The 19554-nt window shown below is 34.4% G+C and overlaps 1 protein-coding gene across 3 annotated transcripts; it reads left to right on the top strand.

The window, feature by feature from the left end:
* The first annotated feature begins 432 nt into the window (after nt 1–432).
* Nucleotides 433–18346, top strand: LOC128876267 (long-chain fatty acid transport protein 4-like). 3 transcript variants are annotated; one of them, XM_054122476.1, is made up of 12 exons: nt 610–758; nt 3428–3487; nt 4052–4290; nt 12980–13130; nt 13617–13854; nt 14125–14350; nt 16017–16215; nt 16337–16529; nt 16656–16802; nt 16940–17077; nt 17169–17326; nt 17646–18346. In XM_054122476.1, the coding sequence occupies exons 3-12, from the start codon at nt 4100–4102 to the stop codon at nt 17949–17951; spliced, it is 1947 nt and encodes a 648-aa protein (XP_053978451.1). In that variant the 5' UTR covers nt 610–758; nt 3428–3487; nt 4052–4099; the 3' UTR covers nt 17952–18346. The 3 variants fall into 3 exon arrangements, with proteins under 3 accessions (XP_053978449.1, XP_053978450.1, XP_053978451.1); XM_054122474.1 differs by lacking the exons at nt 610–758; nt 3428–3487 and adding an exon at nt 433–590; XM_054122475.1 differs by lacking the exon at nt 3428–3487 and having other exon boundaries at nt 598–758.
* Nucleotides 18347–19554: the final 1208 nt, after the last annotated feature.

Genomic DNA, 19554 nt, shown 5'->3' on the forward strand with positions numbered 1-19554 from the left:
GATAGTGAATAAATGTTCATTGGTTCGGAACGCGAGAATTTATTATTAGCTACAGAAATTAATTCTGTGCCTTTATACATATTATAGGGATGAATTCATAGAGATTAGATTGATGATTTGGAAGGTTCATACTTTAATATAACAAAATAGCAAGTAAACATTTCTACTTGGAGTTATAAACACTTGAATATAAATGTACAGAATGAATTGCTGCACTTAACATATCCACGTATGATAATTTCGGTCGTTAAATATTTACTTTATTGTATATTCCAATTAGTTTCTCTTTCGTTGCCATCGATTGAAACATAAATTGAATCGTAAAATTCGTAAAAACGCTCAGAAATTCTCGAAAAAAAAAAAACGAAACGAAACGATGTTCGCGAGATTTCCGCAGTTGTTCGAGCATGCTCAGTAACTGGCTTGCGAAGCGTGCATGACCGAAGGAAAGCCATTGGGTAGAGATCCCGTTAAAATAAAACTTCGATTTTCTGCAGCCATGAACACCGCCGCACAGGAATAATTCTTGGTTGGTGGCGCAATAGCGAGGCGGCCAAGTCGCAGGAACGCGGCGCTTGCTGTTCAGTTAAGTTAGTAGCCTTGCCGAGCTGTTTGTCAGTGTTGTCAATATCATTGTCGAGCGTGGTACTGCGCTCGGTAAACGCGAGGTATTGATTACGGTAGCTCGTGCTCCGGGTTGCTCATTGTCAGGCACAAAGGCATCGATCGTGGCATTTCGTTTGTCCCTGAATTACAAGGTATTAATCCCCGTATCGTGTGTAATCCCGAAACAAAAGAACCGATCGGTGGTACCTCGTGCACCTTAGTACTCGTCAAAAATAAATTGTGAATTGTGATATACTTTTCGCTATAGCTTTCGTACACACGGGATATATCTCGTCTCGTACCGTTACATCCGAATTTCAAAGGATCGAATTGCATTTCCCTCGATCACGAAGCAAAAATTCTCGCGGCACGTGGAACTTTTTAACGTAAAACAGAAATCGTGGTTATGTTGGTAAAAAATGGTGTTACTTGGTGCAACGTGTTCCTTTGAGAGGAATAGAACCGTGGAAATTATGTGAAATGTTGTATGCATATTTAGTACTTACGTAAATGTATCTAACATTTCGCATATACTAGTGTATATGTATGTGTGAATCTGTACGTTTAAAATTTCGCATAATTTCCAGGACCTTTCTTCTCAGCAGCACTGTAGCTTTCGTAAACGAGACATGTTTCGTGGTGCATCCAGATTCGAAGGATCAATCATTTCCCTCGAGTACTACGCGAAAATCCTCTAGGCACGTATAGCTTTTAAAAATAAAATAATGATCGGGGTTATGTTTATAATAAATGTGGTATCTTGAGTAACGTGTTCTTCTGAGAAGAAAAACCGTGGAAGTTATGCGAAATGTTAAATGTATGTATACGTATATTGGTATGTACATAATGTATATAACATATTACTACATAACATCACGTAATAATGCTCATTGAATATACTAATACAGTACATAAATATACATAACTTTTCATATACATTGGTACATACAATGGCCTACAAAAGTGTTCGTACATGATGGCGAAATTCGTTTAACTTAATTTTATTGATATCGCAACAGCACATAAACAAAATGTAGTTATGTGTAATTAGAGTTCTTGATCTTTAAAATGGGATAGGTACATATCGAATAAAGATATTATTCTTTGAATAACTAAAATGTATTTATCATGCGGTAAAATTTATTAACATTTTCTAGGTTAACATTATGCGCAATTACATTTTTTTTAAATCGTTATTAGAATACATAAAATTAAGTTGACGAAAGTTTATTCTCGTGTACGAAGATTTTTATGAGGCGCTGTATATAAATATGTATGTTCAACATTCGCGTGATTTCCCAGGGTTTTTCCTCTCAGCTGCATGGTAACTTTCGAACACCAGGTATCGCATCTCGTGTAAAAGATCGATCATAGCGTTTCCCATAAATACTACATAAAAATCGTTATAACGCCCGTAACATTGAAATACAGATCGCAGTTATCTCGCGTAAGGACTATTCCACGTCGAATCGATCACTTTCGCATACGAGGTCAGGAATTTTGTTGAAATTGAAATATGTCGCACAGACCATGATTTTTTTTTTCGTGTGGTCATTCTTTGTAAATTAGGACACGCGAGGGAATTATTTGTGCGGGTTAGAATTACTATATAAAAATATTAGATTCAATTTTCTGATGTGGAGAGAACAAAAAGGTTATTTAATTTAATTATGTTTTTGTGAAAACAAAAACTTGTACTCATGAAAGTTTTAATCGCTGAAAAGGTTTCACATCGAGCTGTTGCGCGACAGTTTATCTGAAAGCGCAGTCAGATTGGGTATCGGGAACAATTTGTCAGTTAGATAATGATTCCAAAGGTAATGTCTTCCAAAGTTCCAAATAGCATAACTTAGACTTCTAGATAACAAAGAAAATAAAAATATCGAATAAAAAAGGCTTAATAATTGTACTTATCGAGGAAGGGTTACAAATTTTATTCCATATCACAAAGTTCTAGAAACGTGTCCATATACAAAGTTTCGTTAAAATCGGCATGTTATGGTCAAGTAGCGTCCCTTGTTAATCGTAAAATATTCAACATAGTTCGATCGTGCCGTGTGAAACTGAGAATAATTGAAACCTAATGTAATACCTGGTCTATAATTCTAAAAATAATTTCATTTTTAATAGATGAGCGATCGACCGTTGTGTTTCGTAGTAGATAGACAAATTTCCCTTCGAATAACAAATGACGAATAAAAGCACGACATTGAAACTTATTCACCACGTTTACTCAATTCAATAGTCACACGAATAATTTAAACATTTAAGAAACAAATTAATCATTTTCAATAATTGTAACATAATCAAAAATCTTTACCGAGTTATTAACCCATTTGAGTGGCTGATGCGATTATAAACAACTAATTAATATGTTGATCGCCACGCCCCCCATATATGGCGTCAAAGAAAATAAATTTGAATGAAATACTTGAATTTCGATAAAGTTACAAAAATAAATATCACAATAAATGCTTGATCATGTAGCTTTCAGTAGTCTGCAAACAAAATTTAATCACGGTAAAAATGTTGAAGAGTACTAGTCTGCCAGTGAACACGTTAAAAAGAATCAAATTTTATTCTGTAGTTTAAATTCTAATTTTTAATCATCGACGAATAAACGGTTGTGCATTTTTTATTCGACAATTGAAGTTTGCGTTTAGATACGAAACGCAACGAATCGATTGTAATACCTCGCGTAAGTTCGACCAGGTTCGATGTGCGAACGACTGATCGCAGTGCCATGCATATCCCTAACCTGGGAAGTATTGATCGTCGCGCCTCGTGCGGCTCCGAATTAAAGGAACTAATCGTGTTACAGTACGTAATTCCGTGACGCAAAGAGCAGTCGCCCTATTTACGGGGGTGGCTTCGAAATAAGGTGAAAATTTCCAGCATAAAGACTCGATCGTGTCTCGTGTAGTTCGGAAATAGTCGGTTTGATCTTGTTACCGCGTGTAACTACGCAGTGGCGTCACTAGCGTGGTGCGACCACTCCATTCGAAGGGGTGGCACGAAGCGGACCGTCAATCCAATTTTTGTGCAGTGTTTTACCCGACTTCGATTAGTTTCGATAGAGATATAGATCTGTAAACAGTTATAGTCGCATAAACATTCCATCCTTATTAAAGAAAACAATGTAAACGTGAATAGATTTGGTCTGGTGCGTATGATATTGTACTTTCATGGTGGAATCCTAATTCAGCTAGTTGTTTATGCCACTAATGCTGCCATTACGTTTAGTGATATACGATGATCGCGATTAACGAGTAACGTAGATATAAACAAAATTACTAAATACTCTGTGGAGTCTCGCACGAAAGGAGGTTTATGGGGGTGACGTTTACCCCTAGCGACGCCACTGTAACTACGAAGCACGGGGACTGTCCATGAGGTTTCGCCGTCGGTTTGACATATAAGGGATTGTTTGTGCTACCTTTCGCAGTTCCGTACTACGGATACCTTGATTCAGTGGAGTGGGTGACATTGAGCCATGGACATCAGACTCTTACTGTTAGCCCTGGGGGTCATCGGGGCGATGGTGGCCGCGGTCGCATCGAGGCTCGGATTCCCCGGATTCAACAAGATCGCCCAGATTTTCTTGGCCCTGGTGTTGCTCCCGGTGCTTTGCAGATTCCATCGGAAGCTGTACATCATCTGTAAGATGCTGCCACGCGATCTCAGGTCAGTCTTGTACGATTTATATTGTCATCAAGCGCGACCTGACAGAGGCGTGGCTGAAGATGTTGAAACCTTTTTTATTCTTGAGATTACGCGTCGTGTGTTTAACACCTTTCTGACCACGTTTTGTTTATCGTTTCCCCTCCAAGTTATATTCTTGATAAAATAAAAATTTGTGTAGGAACACATTTTTGTCCCCAAATTTCTCTCGTGGATGACTCGAGTAGTTTTTGGTTTCTCGAATTTATATTGATTTTATAATGTCAGCAGTATACAGGGTGTCCCAAAAATGTTGTAACATCTTGAAAGAGGTGGTTCGGGAGGTGATTTGAAACAACTTTTTCCTTAGCGAAAATGTTGTCAGAGGTTTCGTTGAAGAGATATTAATGGAAAACACTGACCAATCAGAGTGCGAGGATGCCGATGGAGCGCTCGCGGTAGCGTATGAGCGCGGCCGCCTAGCGCGTAGCCTACGCTCAACCGGCATACTCGCGCTCTGATTGGTCGGGGTTTTCGCTTAATATCTCCTTAACGAAACCTCGGACGACATTTTCGCTAAGGAAAAAGTTGTGTCAATTCACCTCCCGAACCACCCATTTCAAGGTGTTACAACATTTTTGGGACAACCTGTATTTTCCTTCCATGGTTTATTCTTTAACTTCTTGCGGTTTGAATTTTCTGGTTTCTGTATCTTTTTTGTTAGAGGGTGTAAACAGTTATACATCAATTTAAATTTAATTATCTTACCAAATTTGTATTTTTGTAATTCCACTGTAGTCGCAGAAAACAGACTGGTGTGCGTTGAAAAAATAATCATTACGAGTAATTTCGGGTAGGAATGGGTTTTATATCGCATAGGCGGCGCCATCAGATTTGGAACTGGCCACACTTCCGGTTCCGTAGAATGTCGCAGAAAATGATAAAGGAAAAGGTTAACTGAAATAGCAATGTAACTTTTTCCCCTAAAGCATGGATATTTTTGATGATCTCGCGTTGTACCTTTTATAGGTAGAATGAACGAAGGAATCGATTTATGTAAAAAGTGATTGTATACCTTCATTTAAAAACGACCTTAAAGTTAACCCTGTTTCTACAGGCTCGAATATTTTATTATATTTATTTTTGTGTATTTATATATGTTTTGTATATTTTTCGAATATTTTCAAGCCAATGCTGCACATGTTTATTGCAATATTATCATTATATTGCATGCATGTCTGGTTATATCAATCAGAATGAATGTGCGTCTTGGAAGGTCAATCGTGTGTTAGCGATCAACGCAATTGCGTGGTTGAACGTGATTACAATTGCTGCGTGTATCATCAGATTTTTTGTAACTTTGACACTTGCCTTATCAGTAAAACAAACTATTTAACCTTAGTTAGTGTAAAAGATATTCTAACAAAAGAATTCGAAGATATCTTTAATATTTCCTATGTACTGGATTCTAATATATACGAAATGATTATCGGTAAAAAAAAATTAGATTTGTTTCAGTCGTTACTTAACAGATTTTTGATTTTGCATAGACTATTCTTACTATAGGGTTGCTTGCATTCAACGGACATCATCACCTTAACCAGTCTTCACTGTAATTACGATATTAGTTTGCAGATACTCTTGCTTGATACGATACATGAAAATGTATTATTATACGATTATCGATCATTGCATTATTCTATACAAACATCTATTGTATAAACCTGCGAGTTTCGCAAGCAACAAAAACGTTTGACAATTAGCATGGAATAGTAACAGCTTCGTTCCCTACCCCATGAGCGGTTTTAGTTTGAAGGGCGTTGCAGTGGAAGGGTTAAAAACAGCCCCGCGGCCAACGGGTAGCTTTTCAGTAAGGAAAAACACGTTTGTCGGCTTGTATTCGGTAAGGGTATCGCTTAACAAACCACTCGAGCGTGCCTGAAGTAGACCGCTATATTCGTTCCACCCACTATACCTTTCTTCGCGTAACGTTGTAGCCTCAGAAAAGATTTCAGGCAAGAAAAGAGTCAAGGTCATTTTTTTTCTTTTTCAACGAATGCGCCACTCGCCGAATAGATTGTCCTCATATTTGGAACTCCGGGGATGACGTCATTCAGGCTTGAAAACGATTTCGTTAATACGTTGAGTACCACGTCAGTCATCGGTGACTGACACTGAACTTTTCGTTCAGGCCGCGACAGTCGCCGGTGACTGACAGTGTAAAATACGATATAAAACTAAAAAATTTACATTGTTTTAAGTAATTACTGAAAATTTATTGAAAATTTACTTAATTTTTATTTATTACAGGATTGTATACACGATAAAACATTTACTTGAATTTGAGTTGAGTTTCCACCTTGACAGGAGTCATAAATTCTTTAGTCATTTAAATATTATGTTTATTCTTCACTGTGACTTATTGACATTTTTCTTTTATAAGTTATATATAAAATCTTTGCAAACGTACCTAAAAAAAAAAATTGAACCTACATAAAAATTGATCATCGATCAATTCCAATTTCAATATTTTTTGATAAAATTACATATTGCGTGCATTTTGTAGTTTCTTGCACATTCAAATTTCCTATAAATGCATAAAAATGTTAAGTCTAGTTATATAGCATGAACACTAATACAAAATTAATTTTCGTTTTCGATTTTGTAACTCCTAGGTTGATGGTTTAGACTTTTGGATCAGCCTTTACAGTCGTTTCGTAATGTCGAGTCGTTCTTATTTTGTATTTACTGAACGTCCAATATCTGATGAACGGATGTATTGTCTTTCGACACGATCTGCATGTAAATTCGTTGTCAGATCTCCTTCATCCTTCACAACATCCATCTTTTCCTTGTTGTTACATCCTGTTTTATTTTGTTTCACATTTTGTTCCGTGCAATCACTTTGAAGTTATGTTTAGCCTTCGGGGTGAACTTTGCATTTTCTGATAAAAGTATTATAATGAGGATGTTTACGCAAATTCTTATTCTCTGAACGGTATAATATACCGTTCCATAGAACGGTTCCATTTATTAGAAGCACAATCATTGGCTAATTTTAATAATAAGCATAATTAGTTGCAATCAGCATTCAAAACTATCTTTTAACACAAACAATGGATACTTATTGCCTTAAATTATTGGCCGCTTTTAAAACAATGCGATTACACATATGTTCTTGGTAACACACATGTGTCGATAATATATTTCAGTTTTAATTAGGACTTGTCCTACTTGTTTACCTCGCCCTTTATACAGGGTGTCCCAGTCTTAGTGATACAGCGCTCTAACTCCAAAACTATCGGCCGAATGCAAAATTTCAAATATGGAAAAATTTCAGCGAAGAAGGAATTTTTGTTAACTTTGTTATTTAACGAGATATGATGGTCAAGTTTGTGTTTTTCAAATGGAACTGTATATTTTTTTTCTACCATACGATAGTACTATTCAAGACGAATTCATTAAGCTTTAACACGTTGACCGCCACACTAATACTCTTCAAAATTTCTACTGCGATTAAATTTTATTTACTGACCATTGGAGACTACATAATCAAACATTTGTTGTGATATTTATTTTTGTAACTTCACCGAAATTCAAGTATTTCATATAAATTCATTTTCTTTGATATTGAACTTTCAATATTAATTTTTTTATTTCTTCAGTAAAAAGCACTGTCACATGGGTGACATGGCGGTCAACGTGTTAATGTATTTACCCGATTTTTATTAGTTTTCAAGCTATAACGCTTCAAAGTTTGCTAATTTTCAAGGAAAAATCTTGGTTCGGTCCCGGGCGGTCCCATTGATGCGGTAAGCACCATGGAGTTCTTGAAATCGATACGGAGGGTCTCGCTTGGGATTCCCAGGCCCAACGAAGAAAAACAGGAAAAGTATTGACCGCTACTGATGCATTACTTGTAGCGCCGAGAATTTTCTAGGTAGGTAATACTTTTCCTGTAATGGTGTAATGTATGGTGCTTACTGCATCAATGGGACCGCCCGGGACCGAAACGAGTTTTTTCCTTAAAAATTAGCAAACTTTAAAACGTTATAGCTTGAAAACTAATAAAAATCGGGTAAATACATTAAAGCTTGATGAATTCGTCTTGAAAAGTACTATCGCATGGTAGAAAAAAAAAATATATAGTTCCATTTGAAAAACGAAACTTGACCATCATATCTCGTTAAATAACAAAGTTAACAAAAATTCCTTCTCGCTGAAACATGAGCCCCACTTTACCATGCAATTTCCATATTTGAAATTTTCCATTCGGCCGATAGTTTTGGAGTTAGAGCGCTGTATCACTAAGCCTGGGACACCCTGTACACAGCATTTTTTTTTTTTTCTCTCGTGTTCCATACGCGCTTCTATCTCCGACGACTCAGACACCCGTGTAAACCGAACGTACAATTTCTCGGATTATGGTCGGTCACTGACCCACGCAAGGCTACACATGTTTGCCAAAACGAACCGTTAGCCAAAGAAGTAGTCGATCTAGATACGAATGCTTGTACAAGTATGAAGTTATGTACGCGAACCTACTACACGCAACTGGACGTTCTAGGACATTATCGGATACGAATTAGGTGAAATAATAGAGACGATTGCGTCGCGATACTTTCCAACGCACTATGTTAGCGGTGGAAACCACGTTGGGAAGCCAAGTGCTAATTGTTCCTCGGGATATTTTTTGTACAAAGAAGAACCATAGATTCACGAATAATAGGCGATTAACAATTTAATACGAGGTTTGCGGGAGGAAAGAAAACACGCCATTAATAACCGTGACACAGAGAGTGTATACTACGTCGAAAATATCACGTTTTCATTCAGAAACGTAATAAGCGACTGGATAATATTCGGTATATGACATTTTTCGAAACGTAAGATTGAGAGTAATGCTGTTCGCATTATATAAGAATTCTTATCTTTTGATTTGTACATTACATAAACTAGAATTTTTATTTTAAACAACTGTTATTTGGAACTTGTAACGTGAGAATTTTTTAAATGGAATCTGCTCAGATGGAACCTGTTAACGAGTTCTATTTACATTATTTAAATGTAATTTGTTAAACAGTTTCATTGAAACTGTTTAAACGTATCCCCTTTAAAAAGGTTTGAGTTAAATTGCTCAAACGGAAAATATTGAAACAGAATAATTTTCTATGGAACTTTTTAACAGGTTTATGCGCAGAATTTAAATAAAACTTTTAAAACGGAATTCATTTAAACCTGTTTAAACTGTATAAAAGAATTTTTGCTTTTGCAGGTAAAGATTTCTCATTTAAATTTATAGCCATGGTTATTGAGATTTTAACCCCTCTCACCATTTCTGCAAATAGAACGGTTATTTTCATAATCGTATTACATGCTACGACAAAGAAATTCTGCTGCGTATGGTATGTTGACCTTCTGATGACCTTCTGACGAGCTATTCTTATAAAATCATAATTCAATCCATAAAAGGAGACGATTATGTTACAATATTTATTAGAAATATATTAATTAATGATTTTTTTAAAGATCATTTTGAGATTCTTCGAACTAGAGTACAAAATCCACGTCGATACAGTGATTGTTGCATTGAATTCACGAAAAGCATACAATACAAAAGTATCACAAGCCATTGGAAAGACCCAGCTACTGTTGAAAGATATTCGTAACCACTTTGTGTGTATTACGTTACCGGTTTATCTTTGGGTCACGTAACATAGTATTATCGTGTTTACAATTTTGACTCCCATTCAAGAGTTGCTTATTGTTCCATAGTATAACATGCCTGCAATTGTGTTTGCGTAAATGTATGTAATATTTTGAATCTCGAACAACGAATGAAATTTGTCATTTATGGCAAATAAAAATAGTCGTGGATCAGTGAGAATGTGTACACAATGCAAAAATATATGAAACATCAACAGTAATATACATGTTACGACTTGCAATGTTTAGAAGATAAGACGCACTTTCACTTAAATTTCAATTTGTTTCCCGCATCCGTGAAAATATAAATTTACATAAACGTTCGCAGTTTAATCAATTCTTTTCGTTGTGTTCCGTTACAAATAATTGATTTTTGTATTTTGATTTGCAATAGATGCGAGTGATTAGCGATGGGAACGGGGCGTGAAACTATCTGCTGATAAAGAGTTAATAAGATGAAATTTCGATTGCATATTTCAGATTGTTATTTCTATTGGTGATATAATGCAACAAAAGGTATTATTATTATATTTTAAAATATTAATTTTGTTTAATTTCATTATAATCGCCTATTAGTATTAGTAAATAAAATATTTACTTATTAAAATCAATTCAGTCAGAGATCTTTCATAATCTGGAATACTGTTATTATATATTTATTACTCATAAAAGTTGAAACATCGATTTGATAAAATAATTCTTTTTTTTTTTAATATATTAATCAATCAGGAATATCTAAATTTCATGCATTTAATACATAGTTCTCCCGTTTAATAAGTTTTCCTTCCAAAGTTCACTTCGATATCACGAGTGCAGGATTCGTTATTAATAGGCCGTTATTTAGTTTACTTATCTTCGACAAACAAGTATGTTTGTTTTTCAAAAAAAGCTAGACTTTTTTTTTCTCACATTCCAAGTCTCATTCTACGTCTCGCCAATATACACCGCGTGTCACTAATTCTGTTGCAAGACATTTTCATGACATCGCAATTACTATGGAGAATGTCATTAAAGTTCACAATATCATGCAAAATTTACAATGTGTAGCACACTAATTCATTTATTTTCTATTCCATTGAAATAAAGAAGTGTATGGAAGAAACGAGAAACAATGATCATGAAAAAAACAAAGATTCCAGAAAAAAACGATGGATTATTATTAGACGTGTATTACCTCCAATATGGATGTTGAAATTGTCGATTCATTTATATATTTATATAAGGTTTTCCATCTCTTGCACAACTTGAATGTTATTTTCGCGATTACGTATTCATTGGAAAATATAGGAGGGTAAAGTTTTTTTTTTTTTTTTTGTTTTGTTAAAGAAAGGAAACGACTCGTCTACAGTCAAACGCATATTACGTTCATTATGCATGAAACTTCTCATAAATTTACATATTTTCTAAAACGTTTTACGAACTCGAGCAACCTTCACCTGGATATGGTATCTGTAATTACACATATTAAATGGTATACGAAAATAGAGCGAGATTATCTTTTTTAATTAAAGAATTAGAAGTGGAATCGTTTCAAATGAAAATGCCACATTTGCTGGAAAATTTGGAAAATCCAACAGCGCACGATGGAGATATTGGAATACAGCATGATAATAGTATGCAAAGCTCACCAATCGCTGAAAACCTTAATGAAATCTCACGAGCAATTGAAAGAGATACAATAAGTCTCAATAAGACTCAAAAAGATTCTCTGCATTAAAACAAACAGTTCGGGACGTAAGCAATGGTTCTTCATTTCTTCGTAATGCGAGTAAAGGAGGAACTCGTCTGGTATCAAATTCGGGTCAAAAGTTGATTCATAGCAATTTAGGAAACAAAAGCCATTTGACTACAAGACGTATAATCGTCAAATTGTTTTTGTAAAGTTCACATTACCGATTGCGAGACTATTTTTCATTGGAAACGAATTTCAAGATAAGGCACGCATGAAAGGTTACAGAGAGGTATGTGTGTATGTCGTCTCGTGATATAGGTTACGAGCTGCGTCTGATAATAGACAAACCGTTTTCCCTTGCTCTTTTGCACTAGTTTATTCCTCGCGCTCTAGGCGGTACAGGTGAATGGCGCTTCGTTATACGTTGCTGCGATCGAAGACAACAGTTTATTTTGATTTTTGTTCAAATTCTATTCCAACTTATACTTTTTCTTTCGGGCTATTAGTATTAGTATCCTTATTTAAAATACGTAAAATTATTTTTTAAACTCGTCAAATGTACTGAGGATGAGTCAAACAAATAATAATGAAAGGAATCCAAAAGACGTATAACTTTTTCTAACATAATTCTAATTAGCCAACATCAAATTCGCAATTGTCGATAGATTATACACATCTTTTCGAAGCTTTACATTACTTTAAGTAGCATCTACTTGAAAAGGATTCCACGTTTAACCCGTTGATCGCCACGTCACTCATATATAGGTGACAGTGCTTTCCACTGAAGAGCTCAAAAAATTGATTCCAGAAGTTGAGTGTCAAAGAAAATGAATTTGAATGAAATTCTTGAATTTCGATAACGACACAAAAATAAATACCGCAATAAATGTTTGATCATGTAGTTTCCAGTAGTGTATAAACAAAATTTAAACACAGTAGAAATTTTCAAGAGTATTAGTCTGGCAATCAACGTGTTAGAGTTTATATAAACATTAACTTTTTTCGACGAGTGTCAAAACTAGCCATTATCGAACATTGTCCTGTCATTAGTGGATGATGACTCATATTAGCGCCTGTCTTATCGCACTCGATTGTGAGTTGTGAGCTACCGGACGCAGATAATCCAAGACACATTGGTTGTCGCTCTATATCGCTCACTCTCTGTGTATTTCGTTTACATAAATTTTCAGCTCGTCATGGAAAAAGAAACGTCGGTTCCTGAAACGAAAACGCTCAAATGAAAATTTATCTATTTGTATGAGCCTTACATTAACTTTACAAGTATCTGCCATAGTTTACTGAATCTTAATATTTCTTTTTTAATTGTATTTCTAGATTGATATACCGTGCCATTAAGTCTGAACTCGAAATGAAGGTTCTATCTAGGAAAAACATGAGCGTGACGAAGGCATTTTTGAAGAGAGTGGAACGTTATCCTAACAAGACTTGCTTCATCGTCCAGGATCAAGTTTGGTCGAACTATGATGTACGTTCAAACACACATCACAGTTGTGATTTTCCAAAAATAGCTGCGCGATTCATTGAACTACTCCTTCCTCCAAATTTAATTAATTCAGTTCCTTCGTTTTATCTTAAATATATAAATCCGAATTATTGTTTGGATCCCTTTCCTTCAGTTGTCATTTCAGGATTTTATTATTCAATTTCACCGAAGAAGACCAATATAATATAGTCGGTAGCCAGCTCTTCCTAAAATTATAAAATATTAATGTTAGTCTACTCGTGTATTTCCAAATTGACCGAGGAGGATCCAAACAAGAACCTAATTCTCCATAAGTAAAAATCAAGCTTTAAATCGATTCTTCTCATCCTTATCCTTCATTTTCGATTCCTTAACTTTCCAATTTAGTACATAAATTTTAGAAAAACGTTCATTTATTCATCGAGGAGGCCTGAAATAATAAAGTCGAAACGATTACTTCTTGTAAGAAGCAATATTTAAAATTTACAGGTGAACAAATACGCCAACCAAATAGCGTCCGTCTTTCAAAAGGCTGGATATGTTAAAGGGGATGCTGTGGCTTTGATGATGCCGAGCAGGGCAGAGTATGCCGCGATATGGCTAGGCCTGGCAAAACTCGGTGTCGTTACGGCTCTAATCAACACGAATTTACGACTTCAGTCTTTGATCCATTGTCTTCGCATCGCCGAAGTGAAGAGTATCATTTACGTCGAGGAATACACGTCTGGTGAGTGCGACGCGATTAAAATATTTACCCCCGCGACTAACCGGGATAAAAATAAATGATGTTTACTCCAAAAGAGGAATTATCCGTGTTGTTTGTGTAAAAGCGATAAAATATCTCAATTGCTTGATTTTGTATTTATTTACGTTTTGAAATACAAATACAAATCACTGCATTAGAGAATTAGGACTTTCTTCCCCTTTTGTTCGTACGTCTAATGCTGGCTGGCATTGAGGAGCTGAAAATTATGCAAAATGTCACATCTGTTTCTAGCCATCGATGACATTAAGGACTCGATTCACGGTATCGCCAGATACAAATTGTACAACAAACCAGGGGCGAGCGAGGATGGTGTACATAATCTGAATGAACTTCTATCCGAAGCCAGCACCAAGGAACCGGTGGTGAAAGAAGAAATTGGCTACAGAGACAAGCTGATATACATTTACACAAGCGGCACAACTGGTTTGCCAAAAGTGGTGATCGTTCCCCATTCCAGGTAAACGAATTTATATTTTGTTTTTTCATTTTCTAGATGGAAGGATAAAACAGTATTTTATTTGCTGTTTTCTGATCGAAACAATGATTATTCGAGTTGTTCATTATGAAAGTAGGATAAGTTTAGTAATATTTACTGAATTTGTAATGCTTTATTTACTAAACTCACTCTATATAATACAATTTCAATATATTTTAATATATAATATAATTTTAATATATTTTCATATGCTTGTACTATATACATGTACATATATTTTATTGTTACACGTGTACCTGTTAGCGAATTGACTCTTTACAATCAACTTTAACTATGGAAAGTCGTCAAGGTCCGCGAATTGTTGTACGCTATAACCAAGGATTTAGTATAATCGTTAACACAAGTTGATTTATAATGTAAAAACATCGACCAACGAATGTGGGTCAACAGCGGACGTTAGATTACTAAAACAATATTTCAGTAGAATGTTATACCTAGATTATACCCAGATCGATCATTTTCGCAAACCTACGTTTGTGCAATTGATCAGTCACTACAACCAGATGTACAAATATAATTTCCACCTTTCATTGTAAAGAAACACTTCCAGTATTCTAACAGAATTTCTAAAAGAATCTTTAAAATTTTGTATACAGCTACTTTTGAAAAATCCTTTATTAAAGAGACAGTGCAACCATATAAATAAATTTGATAAATTATTATACATTATTATAACTATTATTAAAATTATTATTACAGTTTTCATCATTTTCACAGTGTTTTTAAAAATTAGATACCTAAGTAGTAACTTAAGGATTAAGAATTTTTTATAATCGTCGAACTCGAATGAAATTGACCTTTGAATATCCTCTATACCAATACTCACAAAGAAACACTATTGCTACCACATTACGTCGCCCTGGAAGCCATACAACTTTTGCAAGCAACGCTTCTTCCTATTATTTAAAATATCAAAGGTGACCTGTTTCTAAAACATCCTGTGCAACAACCACGATGAAATCATTATTATATTTTCCATCACATGTATTTACAAATTTTGAATTTGTATATGCCAAACGATCATATACAATTATAAAGTAGAAAATTTTGAGTGGATAATAATTATTCGATACCTACAGATCATTCACTGTTCATCTTTTATTCGTTAAATAAAAATAAAAATTTGAATTTCATAATAAATAAACAAAAGTATATTTAAATAAAATTTTTACTATTTATGTGTTAGAGGTTTTTAAACTTTTATTTATTCTTAGACTTTGCTGTTTCGTAGACAGAATGAATTATCTCCCTGCTGAACGTATAAATGATCTATAATCCTCTCAGGAAAGCCTTACGACTTGCCGAGAATGGGATTACATGTAAATGTAGTGGCTTTATGTGAAGCTGCTTCCTGTCTGGCTGCATAACAACTGTTTTGCTGGTACAGTGATGTAATTTCACGTCTTTGGCAACTTTTCGATTTATTTTAAATTTCTCTCTACAATTAAACTGACTCAAGACTTGAGTGAAAGGTAGCGAAACTGCTAAACAAGTTTAGAAAATGAGAATGACAACAATCTCGTAACGTTACCGCCAACGTTAGAGAATAATTCAAGCTATATCTTTACTAAAAATTTAATTATTAAAGTGGTAAATGATTAATAATAACTAAATTCTTTGTTTATAGGTTCTTGCTGACCGTATTGCCGTATAATTTGATGGGGTTGAATTCGAAGGATATCCTGTATAATCCAAATCCATTGTATCACACAGCTGGCGGTATGTTGGGAATAGGTTTCGCGCTTCTGAAAGGTATACCAACCGTCTTGAGAAGCAAGTTTTCAGTGACATCTTATTGGACTGACTGCATCAAACATAAATGTACCGTAGGTGGCTTTACAATGTTTATACACTATAGCTTTTTAATGTTTATACACAATGAAATTAGTTCCTAAATTGATTTCGTTCGTAGAAATTTTCTTATCCATGTATTATTTTGTTGATCAGGCAGCACAATACGTTGGTGAGATGTGCCGTTACCTGCTAAATGCACCACCTCGACCGACGGACAGCGCACACTGTTTAAGAATTATGTTTGGAAATGGCATGAGGCCACAAATTTGGAGCGACTTCGTTGAACGCTTCAAAGTTGGTCGGATTACGGAGTTCTACGGGTCGAGCGAAGGAAACGCTAATATTCGTAAGATCCAATATTTTAATTAAACAAATGGGAAAAATGGTCACTTTCATTTAGAAATGACAAAGCCTTCTATTCAGTACTCATTGAAATGAAATTTTAATGTAACTGTGTATATTTATACTGCAGTGAATGTGGATGGTCAAACTGGTGCTGTTGGTTTCTTACCACTGATCATACCCAGGTCGCTTCATCCTGTGACAATTATTCGAATAAATAGTGAGACATACGAACCAGTTAGAAACGCAAAAGGGTTTTGCATAAGAGCTGATATAAGTAAGAACATAATATAGGAATATTAATATCTTAGCAATAAACAGTATAAAATTATATTTAGTGTCGTCGTTAAGATGCCAAACTAAGTGAAAAAAATGTTTACTAATCAAAATAAATATATTTTTCTCTTGACCTAGATGAACCGGGAATGTGCATAGGATTGATAAAAGAAGGAAACGCGTCGAGAGAATTCACTGGATATTTAGACAAAGAAGCGTCGAAAAAGAAAATAATAGAAAATGTATTTGTTAAAGGTGATAAAGCCTTCCTAACAAGTAAGTTACATTTATCAGAAACAATTAAAGTTGAAATAAGTATTGTGGATGACTATACATTTTAAAATAATTTCTATGTTGTTTTTTTAAGGTGACATTTTGATACAAGATGAGTACGGTTACGTTTACTTTAAAGACAGAGTAGGAGACTCATTTAGGTGGAAAGGTGAAAATGTTGCTACTGCCGAAGTGGAGGGTGTTCTAAGTAATATTGCAGGATATCGAGATGCTACTGTCTATGGTGTTGAGGTTTGTACTTTTAGAAATTTATTTTGTAATTTTATTACACATATTTTTGTTCATTTTAATTCCATACGTTTCTTACAATTAATTACTCGTGTAAAACAAACTATTTCCCTCAGTTATGTATTGACATGAAAACAAAATGATAAAACTGTATGATTAATAATATTTTTATAATTTACAATACTTTTTAATTTTGTACTCCAAAAGACTAAATCATGAATTTTGTGAACCAATAACCAAATCTGGTTGGACTATTTCTATCGGAGACTCAGAAGGCCTATCTAAAGTTTTATTTACGAAATAATTGTTAATGTCCTTTAAGGTGCCTGGAATGGAAGGAAGAGCAGGCATGGCAGCAATTGTCGATCCAGAAAATTTGTTAGATCTTAAAGCACTTGGGGAAGGCTTGGAAAAAGCTCTCCCAGCTTATGCAAGACCAATTTTCTTAAGAATTGTGAAAGAAATTGAAATGACAGGAACATACAAATTAAAGAAATTAGACCTTCAAAGAGAAGGGTTCGATCCAAACAAAATAAAAGATGAAATGTATTTCCTTACTGGAAACAAATACATCGAAATTACACCAGAACTCTATCAAGAGATCATATCCGGGTCAAGGAAATTCTAGTCACTGTATTAATGCTTTACGAATAATGACTAAGCGTTGAAAATATTTTTAAAAAATTAGACGTATAATTCTTTTTATAACATGAACATGACTTTGTGCACGCGCCTTGTAGATACAACGCATAGGGTTTTATAATCCAACATATACCATAGAAATTAGGTGAATGTTATTTTTATGGAAGCTCAAGGAAAGCTTGTGTAGTATGGGACTTCTGTCACAAAAAGACAATTCGGTTTTGCCAATAGTCACATTAAAGCGAACGAATATGGTGACATGTTCCTGTATATTTTATAAATACTGTGTACATTTTTAAATGAATGAATGAAGTGTAGTATAAGAAAGATTGGCATTGTAGATAGAAAAGTAGTTCAAATAAAATCTTACTTAATATTTAACATTGATTTTCTATGGGAGAAACCTTATTTATGGGAAATCAAGAGGATACGAATCCTCTTATATTTGTATATGATAACGGAGAAATAAAATTCGCGAAATTTTGTTCTATGTATGATTATTAAAGTAAATAAATTAATAGTGTTACATTTCAAGAATTTAATTAAATGTAAATATCTATATTATATTTAATTAATTTATTTCAATTTACATTTGTTTCATTCATTTTTACAATTGCATTATATATAGAATCAATTATGCAAAATTATGAACGGAATTTAAGCAATTCAAATAATCACAGTCTGGAAATATATGTTCAATGAAATTTAACATAATAAATTATTAATTATTTTAATATTAGTAAAATAAAAATATTTTCCGCTATTATTCGTAAGCCAAATAATACACAATTGTATATATTATAAATCTATCATGAATACCAAATAATATTCAAAGAACTAAATTTCCCTTTTGCATCTAAAACAATTGATAGATTATAGTAGTTGACAGATTTGTGTACTTAACCTTTTATGTCACTAATGCAGTACATATTTGTAGATTGCTTACACTCAGTTTCAATAATGATGTAAATAGTCACTTAGCAAGTAAAAAATTCCAAATAAAAAATAATTGTAAGATGTAGTAAACAGGAGGTATTAATGAATGCGATCTCCTATCCAGATTTGACTTTTATAATCTCATATATAGATCTACTTGTCCAAATATCATTTTGCGAAGATAAATGAAAGATGAAACCAAAATTAGAATTTATCAAATACGATTTATTCTGTAAAGATTACATAAATTAAGAAATATAGGGAAAACAAATTTTATAAAATTTCTAATTTCATTATTTATTACTTAACATTACCTTCAACTAATAATGTAAATTGTTACGTCTTTTTAATTAACAACATACTGTGACGTACCTCGCGTGGGCGGCCGGGAAAGCCGCTAATCGACACGCTCGGTCGCACAATTCCCACGGACGAATTTATTTATAAGAATTGGGCGCCAGTGCCAAGTGCACGCGTCCGTTACTTTCGTCCTTCCGGCTGCTCGACGGAGAGCGAAACTCAGGGGAGGTCGAAAGGGGGGAAATAAACTTTGATCCGCGGACGTTTAGGTAGATTTCTTTATTTAATCGAAACCGACGCGGGGGAATTCCGCGGTACACACACCGTTGGGGAAAAGGGTGTGGCGACTACGC

The sequence above is a fragment of the Hylaeus volcanicus genome, chromosome 5 (genome assembly GCF_026283585.1).
Source record: "Hylaeus volcanicus isolate JK05 chromosome 5, UHH_iyHylVolc1.0_haploid, whole genome shotgun sequence".
Taxonomy (NCBI): Eukaryota; Metazoa; Arthropoda; class Insecta; order Hymenoptera; family Colletidae; genus Hylaeus; species Hylaeus volcanicus.

Coding starts and splice junctions, on each gene's coding strand:
- LOC128876267 (XM_054122474.1), top strand. CDS start 4,100: ATGGACATCAGACTCTTACTGTTAGCCCTGGGGGTCATCGGGGCGATG. Junction 16,530..16,655: donor CGAAGGAAACGCTAATATTC/GTAAGATCCAAT, acceptor TTTATACTGCAG/TGAATGTGGATGGTCAAACT. Junction 17,327..17,645: donor CTACTGTCTATGGTGTTGAG/GTTTGTACTTTT, acceptor ATGTCCTTTAAG/GTGCCTGGAATGGAAGGAAG.